The 17,453-nt window shown below is 49.7% G+C and overlaps 2 protein-coding genes across 2 annotated transcripts in view; one reads left to right on the forward strand and one right to left on the reverse strand.

The window, feature by feature from the left end:
• Positions 1-267: 267 nt before the first annotated feature.
• LOC127340758 (uncharacterized) lies at positions 268-1,669 on the forward strand. Its single transcript, XM_071827844.1, has one exon. The coding sequence runs from the start codon at positions 371-373 to the stop codon at positions 1,490-1,492; it is 1,122 nt and encodes a 373-aa protein (XP_071683945.1). The 5' UTR covers positions 268-370; the 3' UTR covers positions 1,493-1,669.
• A 585-nt stretch (positions 1,670-2,254) lies between these two features.
• The window catches only part of LOC127340757 (uncharacterized), a 33,400-nt gene continuing 18,201 nt past the window's right edge, over positions 2,255-17,453 (reverse strand). The window contains exons 4-5 of the mRNA XM_051366507.2: positions 2,923-6,023; positions 2,255-2,828 (exon numbers count right to left, since the gene is read on the reverse strand). Coding sequence (XP_051222467.1) covers positions 2,825-2,828; positions 2,923-6,023 — 3,105 coding nt within the window. The 3' untranslated portion in view covers positions 2,255-2,824. The remainder of the gene's footprint in view (positions 2,829-2,922; positions 6,024-17,453) is intronic.

Here is a 17,453-nt window from a genome sequence, read left to right on the forward strand (position 1 = left end):
TGTGTATACTATTTGATCCACGAATTTGATACCCAATAAATATAGGTATCCGTCGGGTATGAGTTGGGGTATAATTTCATAACCATAGATATGGATATGATTAAGATTTCATACTCATGGATACAGGTATAGATATGATATTGCTCAATTCCATACCCTACCATTGCCATCCTTAGCCTACACGTTGAGGCCCACTAATGAACAGCACCTAACCATCGGTCCAGTTTAAGCCCTCTAGTCGAGTGGAGGTAGGCCGACGGGCCACGCGCGCCAACACATAGACCTCAAACCCAGCCGTCCTCGTCATTCTCGATCCAACTCCCGTTAAACCCTAATCCCCTTCCTCTCTCTGTCCCTCGTCGGCGGCGCCATGACGCTCCTCGCCGCCATCACTAACCCCACCCCGGCCACCACCGCCGCCCACCTCGTGCTCACCCCAGCGCCGCCGCCGCCTCCGACCTCCTCCGCGCTCCCCACCCCGATCCCACCCACCGTCTGGTCCCTCTCCCCCGCCGACCCGACGCTCGCCACCGCCGCCTCCTCCCTCGCCGCCTCCCTCTCCGCCTCCTCCCTCACCGCCCCGCGCTTCCGCGCCCTCCTCGCCTCCTTCCTCGCCGCCCTCTCCCACTCCCTCTCCCTCCCGCCCCCCTCCCCCAACCTCCCCCTCGCGGTCCGCGCCGCCGCGCCATACCTCCCCACCACCCTCGCCGCCCTCGTCGCCTCCACCGCATCCCACCTCTCCGACCACGCCGTGGTCCTCGCCCTCGCGGACGCGCGCGCCATCCCGCACCCGCAGTCCGACCTCCTCGCCTCCCTCGCCGACGCCGCCCGCCCCGACCTCGTCTGCGCGGTCCTCCGCCAGGCCGCCGACCTCCGCGCCTCCGAGCTCCTCGCCGCGCTCCGCTGCTTCCTCTCCCCGGCCTCCGACGCCGCCTACGACGCCATGGCGGCCGTCAAGGGCCGCTGGAAGGACGCCGCGCTGCTCGCCGTCAGCAAGTGCAAGGACAAGACCACGGGGAAGAAGGAGAACGCTGCCGCGCGCCAGGCCGCCTTGCTGCTCATGATGGGCCACGACGGGTTCACCTCCCCCGAGGTCTGCCTGCACTACCTGTTCGCGTCGAGGACTGCGGACTGCGTCGACTCTGTGGTCCTCGCCGCGGCCGTGGCCGAGCTGGACGGCGCTGAGGTGGCCGCCCTGTTGAGCTACCTCTCCAAGTGGGTAGGCAAGTACTGGAGGTTCCCGGTGGCGCGGGCTTGCCCGGAGACGGCATCCCTGCCGGGGCTGGAGCAGTGTGCGAGCGTGCCGTCGCTCGGGGCCGTGACAAGGGCCATGGGGTTGGTGCTGGACCAGCATTTCTCCCACCTTGTGCTCAACGCGGAGCTGCCCAAGGAGTTGTGTGCCGCGGAGGTGATGGTGAGAGAGCTGGCTGTCGAGGCCGAATCTTCCGGTCCGATTCTCGACTTGCTGCACCGTATGCAGCAAGCTGTGTGAGGGATTCGAGTTCTTGCTAGTTCTGATATTTTTGTCTGGAAACTTTGGTTGCCGTGATGATGAATTATGTGGTCTAGAAAATTGTTGCCATGTTGCTAAATTGTAGTGTTTCTTCTCTTGGCATTTTACTTGATGTGTTGACACTATTCAAAGGAATGTGTAAATGTAATGTTTTTCATATCCCTATATGTCCGAATATTACTTTGCACACCTGTTTTGTTATGCCTATTTGATTGGACCAAATTAGAGAAGCTTCATTCGAATGTTTCTTGAAATTCAGAGTGAGATCAACTTCATGCAAGTAATAGTGATGTATCTTCTTTAAATATGTTCGAGAGATCACAATTTGTCACCCGACTTCATTTTTTTTTTGCGAAAGCACCCGACTTCATTTAGTTATGATAGTTGCCATTGTTCATTGTTCTGGCGATGCGCTTCAGTAATGCTCTAATACAATGCTGCATGTTTCGTGCTGGGAACCTGACGTGTGTATAGACTGATGTTGCTCCAAATTGTTTCCATGCCGCTAACCTGTGCTGGTTTCCTTTGTTGACAATTTGCATGATGTGTTGCCATCACTAAACTTTATATATATATGCTTCGCAGATAGAAGCTTCAGTTTAAATGCTGAATTCTTTGTCGGTAAGATAAAGCATGCGAGCATTGTAATATGTTCATAATCATAATACTAGTTGAAACCACCACTTGAAGACTGGCCATGAACAGTCATACAATACAACTGATGCTTGTGGTGAAGAAAATTTGACAAATAGGTCAATGATTCACACAGAGGCAGGTAGTTGAAACAACCGGCACACGTAGCTGCTCCCGCATAACAGGCAAAGCACACACCACAACCATCATTGCTCTGTTTCTTGGTTCAGATTCATAGCGAGCACTCAACCAAATCACACTCACACGCAGCCAGCCTTGATGATGCAGGCAGGCACGTACATGTAGGCAGCTGTTACAAATCCAAAAACATAGCAAAGCACTCATGAAAGCCACACACAAATGCAGTCTGGTGGACGACGCAAGGCACACACTAGGGCCAGGTCTGTGTACGCAGGCACAGACCTGTCCTCCACCTTCTTATTGGGAAGCCACAACACAAATATAGGGTGAGAGCCACCATAAGCTCGCACATAAGGCATTGACAAGAATAAAAGACAAGAGCAGGGAGAGGCGATGGGTCCATGGATGACCAACGGTCTCCCTGGAGGCCAGCAATCGAAGGAAGCACACAAGCAAACCAAACACATGATCACCCAGCAGCAGGAGATGCGTCCATCACTTGCACATAGCGATGGAAGAAACACAGAGGTGTAAAGTTCACCTAGGCGATGCGAGAAAATGGTCAGTCACTAACTGAATACGAACAGGAGCAGTGCAGAATTAAAAGAGCAAAGATGCATTCGGTAGTATCGTACCTGAGGAAGGAGACTCTGGGCAGTTTCTTCTTGTAGTAGCGCGAGTGTACGGGCACCTCGAAGTGGTCCGGGCGATCGCCGGCGTCCCACTCCAGAGCGTCCCACACGTCCTTCTCAATCTCGACGGTTGGCTTCCTCTCACCTAGGGCACGGCCCCCCACGGATGGCAGCGTGCGCAGGCCCCAACATCCCCTGATCCTGATGCTCTCGAGCGCAGGGGCCACCGTTTTTACCTTGGATATCTGTCGCAGCTTCGGGAGGTCATGCAGGTGGATGGTCTTCAGCCTCGGGAATAATAGGCCATCGGTGATTATTTCCTTGACGTATTCTCTATCCAGCTCAAAGACGTGCACAAGGTCGCCGCAGTGGATGATGTGGAGCGTCTCCAAGCAGGGGAAGGGGTAAACCCACACAGGGATCATGAACTGGAGCCTCGGACATGATTGCAGGTGGAGGTGCTGTAAATTTTCGAAGGAGGAATAGGGTGAACCTTTACTCCAAATCTGGTGGGCCATTAGGAGATCTGATGCCCACAAGGTCTGCAATGTAGAAAACCCATAGCTCCTTGAAGGGAAGATGGTATCCAACTTGGGGCACCTCTCCACGCGGCACCACCTAAGATAGCTCCACCTGCATATATCGTTACGAATAGTAGCATGTATCGAGACATCGTGCAAATGCAAGGATTCAACAATCTCCATCAGCAGACCAAGTTCTCTTTCCAGTCCGCTTTCCACGTAGCAGCTCCCTTCAGCAATCTCCATATGTCGGTCCAGCTCTGTAGCCGGAGGCTGCGGGAAAGCCTGCATTGGAGGATCTTCAACCATGCTAAGGACATCAATGTACTTGCCTGCTGGAATAAGCTGTTGCAAGCTCCCTTGATCATAGTGGTCGAACTTCTCGTTGTTGGTTTCTTCAAATTGAACAACCCCATCATACACGCGGGGCGAGGAAGTGATATGGATTTTAAAATAAATATCCTCAGCTGGAACCCTTAATAAATGAGGAGGTAATAATAATTGCTTGAAAGAATAAGCAATCCTAGCATCCACAACAACAACATGCAACTTCAAGCGGAAGAATTTTTTTGTGTCGATGGAGGGTCGAGGACGCATGATTCCATCCCGTGTATCTATGCATATCAACTCTGCACTGGTCACGGGCAAAGAAATGATTGCACGAAGGTGCTTGCATCCTATTAGAAAGAGCCGCTTGAGCCCTGGGACTTGCACCACCATGGTCTTGAAGTCAAGTATCTTGATTGCTGTTCCAGAGAGGTCCAGTTCCACGAGGTTGTTTAGGCCACGCACAAACAGATTATCCAATTCTGTGCATCCTTCTAGGGAGATCTTGGAGGTCATGATATCCTTCTCATCTTCTGCAGTAGACGGGCGAAAGTGTTTCGGAGGTAGCTCGATGGTTAGTGTACGCTGGGAAGCAGGCCCATATCCATCAAAGCTGAAGCACCTGAGGGAAGCCGGTAGCCGGCTAGGGACACCAACATTTTCCAGTCCATCACAGCCATCAAGTACGAGCATCTGAAGGCTGCTCGCTCCGGATAGGCTTGCTGGAAGATTTTTCATGTCACTGTTCCCCGACAAATCAAGTATTTCCATGCATGTCTTGTCTATAAATGAGTCATCAACATCATTTGAAGTCACACATGGACATGTTGGTCTGATTATTCGGAGCCTTTGAAGGTTAGGTAGCCGTCCTTTTAGCTGAGTTGTGTACTGCCAACACCTCACACCTTCTATATTTAGTTCTGTAATATTTTTCATGAGACATATTTTTTCCTCAGATAAGATTTCATCCCAGCCTGTGTAGCGGAGGTCCAGCACCAAAAGGTTATACAAGCATGCCCATTCTGTATGATTATGATTTTCTTCTTCACCTATTTTGCTAGTTGTGCAGTGGTCCAATCCAAGGAATCTGAGGCTTTGACACCTGAGGAAAGGAGGTGATGCAAAGTTGAAGGCACAAGAACAGAGAACTAACACACCAAGGTTGCTAGAATTTTCAAACAAGCCATTTGATAAAATTGATGAGTGATTGAATCTTTCAAATGCCAAAAATAAAGATGATGTTGTTGCAGGTATAGTCTTGAAGCCACTTATTTCCATATTTCTCGTTGTGACTGAAATCCAACGATATGGCCCTTCCTTGTAGACATCATCATCTTTAACTACCAGAATAGGAGGCTTGATATATTGCATATTATTTTCAAGCACCCAGTCAATCAAAGAAGCGTCACACTCCCAAATTATCTCTCCATGCACTGTGTTACTAATATCCCTAGCTCTGTCACCTTTTATGATTGCATCGCATATCCAATAGTTCGAAGCATGCGAAAGCCAATCAAGTTTTGTGGCAACGTGAAAATTATAACACAGAAATAACCCATAGAGGAAACATTCTGCGACCATTGTCGGGTTGATGTCTTGCATACCTAGACCATGATCAACAATGGTGGCTGCATGCTGGTGCAGTAGTCCACACAAATGTGAACTTCCAAAAGGAGGTATTATTCTATAGAAATCCCAATGAACACGAGTATATCTTAGCTCACCAGCTTTTTTATTGTGTTGATGCGTGGTAAGGGAACTTCTTGTGAAGGTCCATAGCATTATGTTGTTTCTATATGTTGCAAACTGAGGAATGCCAAAGAGGCTCACATCAATCTCGTTGTCACTTCCATTGAGAAAACACATAACAAATTTGGTGGCACCGAGGGTTTGATCAATCACTTGAGAAACACTGTCCATCTCATTCCTTGAGCTTTCATCAATTCCCTTAAAATCATCCTCTTCGTCTTGCTTATCTAGAATAGTCATTATAGCGTGGTCAAGTTTCAATTCTCTTATAATTTCCCTCTGCATTGCTCTTCTATTTTTCCACTTTGAGCAATCTAAGAAAATTATCCTGTCAAAGCATGGTTCCAGAACGGTTCTCCTGGTTCGGAGCAATGCTGCTGCGTATCGAATAACGGTAGATGCCCCAAATTCAGCCCAACCACCAATATATATGACCTTTTCGTGACTATTGGATTTAATCCTTGCACAAATATTTTCTCCGGCTTGTTGAACATCGTAGCTTCCGATCTAAAGTAAAAAAATGCAAGTCAGAACATATTTGCTAGCTTACTATCGATGTTTTCAAGAAAATGGTCCTACTTCAGTGATTAGCTAAATAAGCATAGTAAATCATATGTGAAAAAATACAGTAAATCTGAAAATAATAGTCTTATTTCAATAAATATAATATATTAATATCAATAAGATACCAAATACACTCAGCCTCTGCATCAACGTAATGTCATGGGGACATTAAGGTGCACACAACCAAAAAGACAAATGAAAGCAACAAGAAAAAAAAAGAAAAATTCCCGCCCAAGTGGTTCGTGACTCGCAACAGCAGGAAACAACTACAACCAATGGAAATACTAGCTTGACTACAAAATAGGTTCTCCTAACACCGACGCCTCCCGAAAAGGAACAATGCACAAACCCACCCGATCAACCGACAAAGTCAAATCACGAAATTTCACCTTGGAGAAAGCATGATCATAGTCCATACAATGCCTTCAACAAGGAAACACCGAGATGACCACCATTACCAGGTACAACCAATAAATTTTAGACGTAGAGTGTACCCCCGTCCCCCCTAGAAATCGAGACCCACTACCCGCAGAGCACCACCAAAAACGAAGTCACCATGTGATGCCGCCCTTGCCGAGAACACCGCTGTAAAACATGGATCACTAGGCTGACAACCATGGTACACGTGGTTTTGACATGGACTTAGCCACGCAAGCAAAACTGTATTTGTGTGACTAGTTGTGGAGCATAATCTTCTCCCACTCCATTGGGTCGATGATGTTCCCCATCTCCCACACCACTCAGCGGACTCGAATTTGGCCTGCGCTATCAAGCCTCTGATCTTTCGAGTGCAACCTCCTTGAACCTCGTCTTTGTGGGCACCATGGTAATCGTGGTTGACGTACCTGATGCAGACAGATGGTGGCGGCGGTGCACCCGCGATTATGCCAAGCTGGAGTAGCGTTGAATCAGATGTTTCAATCTTGATCCGCAGCCATGGGCGAAGAACCGATCTACGTGTCACATCACACCCGACCGCATATATCACGGTTTCATTACAGCGTGCAACTAGCCTGGAAAGCGACTTGTCCGCCAATATGGTGCATGGTAGTTTCCAGTGAAGGGAATATGACCGAGAGGCAATAATAAAGCGGTTATTATCTTATTCCATGTTTATAATAGATGTTTATTCCTCATGCTAGAATTATATTAACCGGAAACATTAATGCATGTGTTTAATAAACAAGAAAGGGTTCCTAGTAGATCCTCTCTTTTAACTAGCTCGTTGATTAACTGATGATCAAGGTTTCTTGGTCATGAACATTGTATATGTTGTTAATAACGGGGTCATGTCATTAGAAGAATGATGTGATGAACACACACCCAAGTAGGTATAGCATGCGATCAAGTCATCAAGTTTTATTGCTATATAAAACTCATAGGAGTAGTTCTAATCCTTAGACCATGAGATCATGTTAATCACTGATACCGGAAGAGTACTTTGATGATATCAAACGTCACTCCGTAACAGGGTGATTATAAAGGTTGATTTGGGTATTCTGAAAATGTTAGTTGAAGCTTATGGATCAAGAGTGGAATTTGTCCAACCCAATGACGTGAAGATATTCTCTGGGCGCTTCTCGGTGGTATTGCATTGACACCGCTTGTAAGCATGTGATCAGGTCACATGAATGCCTTATCACAGAACGACTAAAGAGACTTGTCGGGAACGAGATCGAACTAGGTATTGTTGATACCAAATGATCGGATCTCAGACAAGTAATAATATCGCGAGACAAAAGGAATTAACTATGTTTGTTAATGGTTCACATGATCACTAGTTCATCGTCGAGTAAGTGGGAGTCATCATGGATTCTAGATCCCGCTGATGATTATTGATCGGAGAGGAGTCTCCATCATGTCCACGTTATTCACGAACCTAGGTCACACACTTACGGTTCGTCATCGTTTTTGAGTGACACCGAGGGTTATTTCAGAAAAGCACCGAAAATATTTTGGCATATCGAAATAACTCAAGGGGTATTCGTTAATGTTTATTAATTTATTGAATTAACAAATATTAAAAGAATAAAATGTTTTATTAGTGTGGATTTTAATTAACATGAATGTCATGCAAAATTAAAATGGAATGAATGGGGTGTTACCTCATGTTGATCAGGGGGTTACCACCATGAAGAGGGACATGAAGAGGAGGAGGAACTCCTCCTTGGCCGGCGCACCCCCCTAGGGGGCTGCTCCTTCCTCTCCTATAAAAGGTGCCCCTCTCCTCCCTTTTCACACACACTTGATCCCTCCCTTCTTCCCATAGTTGCTGCTACACCATCGACATTGTTTAGCGAAGCTCTGCCTAAATACTAGTTCGTAATTCATACACTTAGTTGAAGTGTGTGTTGGAGTGTCCGGCGGATCCCTTCTTCCACTGCCCGCTGGACTGAGGGCGTTGAGGAGACGTCGGCGAACCATACGTGTGACTGAATACGGAGCCGCCGCCGGTTGTGGCGCCTTGTACACGATTTTGAGACCGTCAAGTGAACGACTATGTGGACTACATACTTCTTCATCAAGTCTTCATCGGCAATGTTTGTGCGGGAATGTAAAATCCTGCTTCCGGTCTTCAAGAGTGAGTTCTTCGTTGCTACCATCTCGTAGAAGATCTTGGCTAGTTATTGTTCATGCGTAGGAATTTTTTTTGTTTTCCATGCTATGAACCCATCATGCAGGTAAGCAGAAGAGAGGACCATGACGCACATCAATGGCGCAAGAACGTGTCCTCGATCTTCTCCCATAGAGCAACAACGACGATGAAAGAAAGCTAGGGCAAGAAAAAAAGGATAGGCAGGGATGCATGTATCACTGCCGCCTTCCGCCTTTTGACGCCCTCCTCCGGTGATAGTGGGATGGTTGCGGGTGCTAGGCAGGGTGGTTCATGGAAGTTGGGGGGCCTCTGGAGTCACCCTGGAGATGACCCGGGTGGCAAGGTTTTCTTTTATTTCCCACAAGTGTAAGTACTCCCTCCAATCCTTATGGACTTCTTATGGATCAGAGGGAGTATTGAATAGCCAAAACACATGCGCTGATTCATTTTTCTACATGGAACCATCAAACGCAACACGAAACAAAAAAAAAACAAACCATAGGATGCTAAATTCCTCGAACCCGTCCTCGTTGGATGCAAGTTACATGGATCACTGTGGTTGCGGTGGACAAGCTTGTGTGCCCATCTCAGGGCGACCACATGTTGGTGTGTGGAAGCGTCGACAACAAAATAGAGTCCGCGGACCATCTTCAGCTGGGCTCTGGAGAACATGGAGAGCAATTCCTGGCCTCGGATGCTGACCAAGAATATAACAATGATGGCCGGCTCTGAGTCAACGTGTGGACACTTGGCGTCGATGATGAGACGCAATATGAAGCCCGCTAGTGATTCATATGGCTTATTCGGGAAACACATATGGCTCCCGTCTTTTAGGACCGACCTTCCTTCGGCGGCTAGGGCCGACTTCATGCTTCTTGCAGGCCACATCGCCGAGTAGCAGAACAACGATCTATGATCATCATGTCCATCTGCTTCACTCGATAGCAGGAACCCCCATCCTTGGTTTGTAGTCTTCACTCGTCGTGGTGATATCAGGTTGATGGTGTCGAGGCCGTAAGCATGGTTACGCCCATACTTATTATGGTTAACTATGTAGTGAGAGTTAATTTTCCTTTGGGGTGGCCGCTCTTGATGCATTTCTCTTCTGCATAGAGCTCTACAATAGTCCACGGGACTTGGTTGGTGAAGTGTCAGGTGGCGTCGATGTTCCGGAGCCACCTGAGAACTTTCGGATAGCTAGGTCGTCCTAGTCGCCTGCCGGCTAGTTCGCTATGCGACGGGCAAAGTCAATGGTTGCTTCGTATACCCCTTGGATATCGACAAGCCGGTTGGGTCGTCGGTCAATCCTGGTGCCTACTGGGAGGATTCTTTTCACTACAATGCCATGATCAGGGCTCGCCATCTTGACCTGGAGGTGTGCATAGTTGGGAATCGCCTCAAACTAAATGAAATCTCATCGTGCTAAGACAACTTTGTATCTTCTTTCAAAGTCGACCACCATGAAGGTGATCATTTCTGACTGGATGTTGTTCTCCTAGCCAAAACATATGACTAGGGCAATCCGGCATAAAGTCATGCCATGGGCACCAGGCACTACAACATGGATGTCGGTGCATACTCGGGTCCTCAAAATTCCCATGCTATCTAGGGTGCGACCGTACAACATGTTGAGGATACTCCTTCCGTCCATGAAAACATAGTAGGATGCACTCTGGCCACCCATGGGTACACCACCAGAGGCAACCAGGAGGAGCCAGCCTTAGTTCGGGAGCCTGGCTGCCCAAACTATTGTCTGGGGCCGTAGCCCCCGAGCCTAAAGTTCTGAGGGGCGAAGTGGGAAAAAGATGGGATAGTATTTCAGTGACTAGGTTCACGCTCCTATAGCCCGTTTATCGATTTAGAGGGCGAAGGTAGTCAATGCAGGGGTTTCGTGGGCCTCGGGATATCCTAGGGCTTTCCGCGTAGGAATTTGCATTTGGATGTCACGCCTCGCCGGTTAGCGTGGCAGATTAATAACTTCTCCTCTGGGGAAGGCCGTTAGGTGGGTTCCACTTGATGATATCATGCGGTGGGCAACAAGGAGTGTTCCATGCTGCCCGGGGATGTGTCTTGGGAGAAGATTCCCGGTCGTGGCACTACTCGTAATAGCCATTCCAGTTGCAGGCCTCCTCCTCCGTGAGCCATGACGGTGGGGGTTGACCCTACTCCAGTGTAAAAGAGGGAGAGGAGGAGGAGGACCATAGTATTATTCTGATGATGATCGGGCCTCTCGTAGTGTGGTAGGGTTTTGGCCACGCGGTAACGTCTATTTCGTGCCACCTTCTTCCGAGTGGGCACGTCGGTTGGTTTTGGTGGTAGGTGTGATGCTCCCTCGGACCCGGTCAATTCCTCATCGTTGGAGTCAGAGGTCGAACCACAGTGGGGGTATCTTTTGGTATGCCCTATTTCCTCCGCAAGCTCGGAAAACTCTTAGGAGCGAAGTGCCCCTCGGATTTCGGGGCTCCTCCCACCGTAGGTACCCATCCACGGATCTATATGTTGCCAAGGTAGTCGATGGCAAAGTATAGGATGCTAAGTGGATTAAGTGGCATGGAGTTATCCAACGATCCTTGTAAGCAGAGTAGGGAAGACCTCCCACAACGCCGACACCGCCAGCGGTGAAATGAAACGATGATCCCATCGAGATGTACAAAGCCCTTACCCGGTGCTCCAATTGTCAGCGGTTTCGATTACCGTTAGTAGATTTATATTTAGGTGGGACTTGTGATCATGATCTCATGGGCTAACAACCTTAGACACACACGATGTATATAGGTTCGTGCCCCAGGATGATCCCTGGTAAAATCCCTATGTCCTGTTGCAAATATATTATCAATCATGTAAGGTGCTCAAAGTGTCTAACAATATTGTGGCCAGCTAGATCGATGAGGCCAATGACTAGACTTCTCAATGGTGTTGAGATGGACTCTAAGAGCTGGTGGATGAACCGAGAGAGAGGTCTCTTGAGCCAGCCTATGAACTAGTGAGTGTCGATGTCGATGTCTTGTGGCTTGAGTTTCTCTTGGATTGCTTGTCACCCATCTCCTTGGGGGAGGGGGGGGGGGGTTAGACTTTTATGGCCACAGCCACCGCCTATGGCGGTATGGCCTCCGAGTCTGCTCCTACTCCGACGGGACTCTCTAGTTAGTTTCCCTGATTCCTCGTTTCTTTCTCTCATGTACGCATGCACATTAACTGTAACCCCCCGACCACCCCTGTCGTTGCCTATTCGACGGTGCCTCGGAGGAGGGATCCTCACGAGTGGGAGAAGAAGTAGGGGCCATAGGGCGGAGTGCACACGGGACGGTGGTACGCGATTTACCCAGCTTCGGAACACCTGCATGATGATAGGGCCTACTGCTGCTTGGCTGGAATTATCTGGGCGCTTTCGCGTTGTTACAATGAGTTGTGGTTGTCCCTCTAGGGCTCCCGGGATCCGGCTTATAAAGGCGCACGGATCTAGGGTTTACATGGGGAGTCCTAACGGGATTACAGGTTGCCTAACTACGGTACAATGTCTTGCCGTGTACGTCAAGGATCCGCCTTCCTATCTACGCCGTTCTGGGTCCGGGTTCCATATGGGCCTCCACGGATCCGGCTTCCTCCGAAGGTCGGTTGGGATCCGGCTTCCCTATCCTGGGCTGGACTTCATCCTTTAGGATCAACAGCAACTGGGCCGCCCGATGGGCCACATGCCACATCACCATCTATGGGCCACCCGGGCTTGCCGGATCTAGGCACTGTCGATGGTACACCCATGAAGTATACCCACAACAGTAGCCCCAGAGTTCTCCGAGTTTCACCTCTTGTTTCCGCCTTGCTAATGCTTCACGATTTCCGGCAATTTCGGTAACGCGGAGAAACTTGAAGAACTCCAACTTAACATTTTCTGCTTTCCCAACTCTTGGTCGTAAAATACCCCCATCCTGTGGGACTTCACCCATCGACAGCATCGGCATGTCTCCGGGTTACTCCCCTGCTGCGGACAAGAGTTTGCTTATCTTCACGCTGCAACCCAGAACCTTAAAAGGTTCAAACGGTTCCGCCAATCCTGGCACCATTTTCGCGCGATTTGAGCGGTAACTTATCCCTAGCCGTTTTTACCGCTTAGGGTTCTCGACACGTGTCGCTCATCCAACGGTGCGATGCTTGCGTTCCGACCATAGGATGCGGAGCACGAATCTCCTCCTTCGGCCTATAAATATCCGCCGTTCAACCCCGATTCACTCCATTCGCCCCTTTCCACCTCCCAGCACAGCGCCACCTCGGAGCTCTTCCTCCGCCGTACCGGAGTTCGCCGGAAGTTCGCCGGAGTCGTTTCACCACCGCGCCGTGTTCATTGTGTTCTTAACTTCAGCGAGCCACCGCGGCTAAACCTCGTCGCCGGCGACTCCGACCACCGCGGAAGCCATTCCGGTAAGCCCTCGAGCTTCGTCTTCGCACCGTAGTTGGTAGGGACGAGTTAGGGTTTCAACGTTGGATCCGACTAAGTTAGTTTTTTCCGCCACTGTTTCCTCTTCAGATGTCTTCTTCGACTCCGCCTCCTGCCTCCGAGCCGATCATGGCAACGCCCATCTCCTCCGCACCTCCCCCCTTTGTCCCAGTCCAGCTGGAACCCTCTAAAGATTCCGGCAAGAACCTCGAGGGAACGTCTGCTAACCCGGAGGAAACCGCCGGAGCAGAGCGAGCGGAAAAGAAGGCGGAAGAAGCGGCCGCCAAAAAATCTAAAGCTCGCCCACGAGACAGCGAAGCTAAGGGGAAGTGGTGGCCCTGCACCACCACAGAAACCGAGCTCAACAACCTCGAGGCGGAGGGCTTTCTAAGACCCGGGTCCTGGCGGACACTTCCGGGTGCTCTGGCTCCAGCCCCTGAAGCCGGAGAAATGCTGGTGACCAAGGCGCTTGTGGAGCGCGGTTTCTCCTTTCCGCCAAGCGATTTCTTCTCGGAAATATTGAAGGCGTACGGACTCCAGCCCCACAACATATCTCCAAACAGCGTCCTGGCCATAAGCAATCATGTCACTCTATGCGAAGGCCACCTCCGGGTACCCCTAGAACTTCCTCTTTTCCAGTATTTCTTCTCCGTCAAAAAGGAGAAGATTCCTAAAGCTTCCGAGTTGGCCACCTGCGGGTCAATCACCTTTATGCTCTGCCCCGGCCGCGTCTATCCTCCAACCGACCGCCATGAATCCGCGCGATACTGGTCTGGAGGCTTCTTCTATTTGAAGGATGTTTCCGACCCGGCGAGCGAGAGGGTGCTGCCGCCCTTCAAGAATAGCCGCGCCAGTGAGACTCCGGCCTGGACACAATGTCCTCATCTCTCCGAGTCACCTCTGCTGACTCGCACATTTAGGAGAATCTGCAAACTGACAGAAGATGGTCTGTCTGGGAAGGACCTAACAATGTCCTGGTTTACAAAGCAGATCCAACCACTTCAACATCGGGACCGCCTGATGTTCCAGTACACGGGGCACGATGATCCTATGCGCGCCTCCAAGGACAACCTTTCTGCAGACGCCATCGACAAGCGGATCCGACTTCTGATCAAGATTCCGTGTGATCTTCGGATTCACGTGTGTAACAAGGACATCCACACCAACGGCTCCGGGACCGCGGTACGTTTCCTTGACTGAACCATCAATTCCTTTCCAATCTGAATTTTGTCTAAGTGTTGGCTGGGTAACATAGCTCGAAGCCCTTGAGGAGGGCGAACTCGGAACACTCCTCCGGGTCCCTCAAGCGGGCAACACCGACCCGGAAGTTGCGTCGGACGTGGAAGCTCCCGAGGCTCCGCGCCCTTCCAAAAGAAAGAGGGCTGCTCCCTCCAGCCCCGCAGCCAAACGTGCCCGCGAAGTTCTTAGCACCGCGGCTACCCGCAAGGCGGAGGCGGAGAAGAAGCGCCTCAAGCTCATCGATACCAGCAACCGAGCCCAACCTGACATGCACCATTTTTTCAAACCATCCGGGTAAGTGCTTGGTTTCCGCCTTAAAACTCTGCTGTCACCATGAATCAGCATGTGCTTAACTATTATGCCTTTCTTATTACGCAACAGAAGCTCCGGAAGCCAGCCCCCCAAGATCCCCAAGAAGAGAACAAAGCCATCTCCGCCTTCAATCCCAGTCACACCGGAAGTTGAGGTTCCGCCCAAAGCCTCTTCTACCGCCAAGCCGGATCCTAAGGACGTCATCAACCTCGATGACCTCCCTGAAGAACCAACCGCCGAGACCGGCCACGGCGAATCCGGCAAGGGTGCATCCTCATCCGCACCTCCTCCTGAGCAACCAAACGTCACCTCCACTGAGGCTCCGGCTGAGGAGGTTGAGAAAAAGTTATTGCTAAGTCGTGCCACGGCACGCCCCAGACTCATCCTCACCTCTTCCCGACTCTGCAAAAGCCTCCCCATTCACAGTGCCATGCGGAGATTTCCGCCATGATGGACCAAGTGTGGGGGCCTGCAAACACGGAAATGCAGGAGCTCTCTGACCTCGAAAGAGATCTCAAGGTTTTCTTTGCTAAGCACAAGAACGTGCACCAGGTAACACTAGCCCCCAAGTATTGGATTGGACATTTTTCTGAGTAACATGTGTGAGCCAATACTTTTTAAGTGTGCACCTTAGCGGAAATTTGAATTTTTTCTCAATCTAAGGATTTTAAACCTCTCGCCAGCCCCCAGAATTTTAAATTTTCCGGCTAACTTCTGCCTGCTTCTCAGAACACGCGGAAAGTGCACGAAGACCTGTGCGTCCATGTGCTGGAGCAAATAACAGAGATCGAAGGGCTGCGCCAGAATGCTGAAAATAGCAAAAAGGCTATATCGCTCTTGGAGACCCGCCTGAACGGTAAGAATTTCGGGTTGCTTGCGAATCTTTTCATGAACAATCATGATGCATAACTTGTGTGATTTTCCGCCTACAGAAGAAATTGCCAAGCGCCCCGCCATTGATGCCCTGTCCGCGAAGGTCCAAGTGCTCGAGGCGGAGAATGAATCCCTCAAGAACTTCCTGAAAGAATCCTCTAAGAAGGAGACTTTGGAGAAGAATGAGCTCTTGGAGAAGCATACACGCGACATGGAGGAACTTGCGGACGAACTCAAGAAGAGCCAGCAAAGGGTATCAACCTTAGCGGCTAAAAATAAGAGTCAAGAGGCGGAGGCTATCGACAAAATGATCTTCCGTAAGGAACTATCCTGTTTAATTCCGACTTCCTCACATTTTGCTATGTCCGCGGAAGAATTGGTCATCATTTTCACAGCGAGTCTTGGCTTTGAATGGACCAAGGATTCAACCCTCAAGAGGACAGAAGGATATGATGAAGCGCGGAGTTCGATCGACGACCTCTTCAAGGCATGTCGCGGAGTCGCCAAGTCATTGTCCCTGAAGAGGGCCAAGACCACGGTGATCGACACCATGTCCAAGCTCATGAAGCAGGTGCCGGAGCTCATCAAGGATTGGCAAGAATCTTCTGCTCACGGAGTCGCTTCCCTCGTTTTGGCCACCTGCAAGGCGCACTTCCCAACCATGAGGTTTGTGGATATTGCGCGCGGCACTCCCAAGGGCACCAACATGAGAGCCATTCTCGCGGAGACCCAAGGATTTGATCGAGTCTTTGTTGGACGAGTTAACCACTCGTTCTGGTACAACAAGTACGATCTCCCCAAGGGCTTCTCTGACGCGGAAGATGAAGAGGAAGGTGCTGAGGAGGGCGACGCGGAGGGCTCCGGATCAAGCGCTGAGAAATCCGATGAAGTCTCCGATGACAACTCCGGCATTGGCTCCGGCGACGGCTCCGCGTACGTAGCTTCTGATGAGGAGCAATCCTCCGAGTGAAAATCTGTGAAACAATGAAACTGATGTATCATTTTGGCCCCGGAGTGGGTTTGTAAGATAACTTAAATTCTTAAGTAGCTAGGGACGAAACACTTATGCATGGGCGGAAAATAATTATCCTGCTATCCGTTTGAATGTTATGTGCATGTTTCGTTTATGGAAAGCAAGTGCTGGTTTTATATTTTTCGGCTTGCTCATTTGACCTTCCACGAGCCGGAAGACCATTAGCCGAAAACGCTAGCCAGCGGCGACGAAGCCCAATGGTGTCCGTCAATAACCGCGGAAACAAGCCCCCAGCATAGGTGCCGGAAATCGCTACCAGGAATCCATGAGTTTGCAACAAAAAATATTTCCGCCAGAAAACTTAAGCTTACGTCCAGAAAAGGACAATTTTGAAAATCACAACTTTTATACACGCCTAGGCGGAAAAAATCCAGCTCTGCGATTTTAGCTGGAAAACATACATTATCTAAAAATGAACAAGTAAAGGAGGTAAAAGACTCAAAGAGTGAACCAGAAGCTTTATTTCATTAATCATGCATAAATATTACAGGGTATGTAATTCTAAAGTTTTGCTAAGTGTGGAAAGGACGTAGCTGTACAATGTTCCAGGGATGATCTGTTTCATCGTATATGTCATCCGGATCCTCTCTCTTGCGTTTCCGGTGCCAATTAGCAGGTCTGTCTTTTAACTCCCGGAAATCAACAAGGTAGTAAGATCCATTGTAAAGCACTTTGCTAACGACAAAAGGGTCCTTCCCATGGAGATTGTAGCTTATGGTCTTTCACCTGACGAAGGCGGAGGACCAAGTCTCCGGCCATGAATGAGCGATTCCGAACTCGACGGCTATGATAGCGTCGGAGTTTCTGCTGGTATATGGTGGAGCGTTGGTCAGCCAAATTCCGAGCTTCTTCTATCAGGTCCACAGATAGCTGTCTGGCCTCGTCAGC

Source organism: Lolium perenne, chromosome 3 (assembly GCF_019359855.2).
Source record: "Lolium perenne isolate Kyuss_39 chromosome 3, Kyuss_2.0, whole genome shotgun sequence".
NCBI lineage: Eukaryota > Viridiplantae > Streptophyta > Magnoliopsida > Poales > Poaceae > Lolium > Lolium perenne.

Excerpts from the sequence above, each read along its gene's own strand:
- LOC127340758 (XM_071827844.1), top strand. The coding sequence starts at position 371 with ATGACGCTCCTCGCCGCCATCACTAACCCCACCCCGGCCACCACCGCC.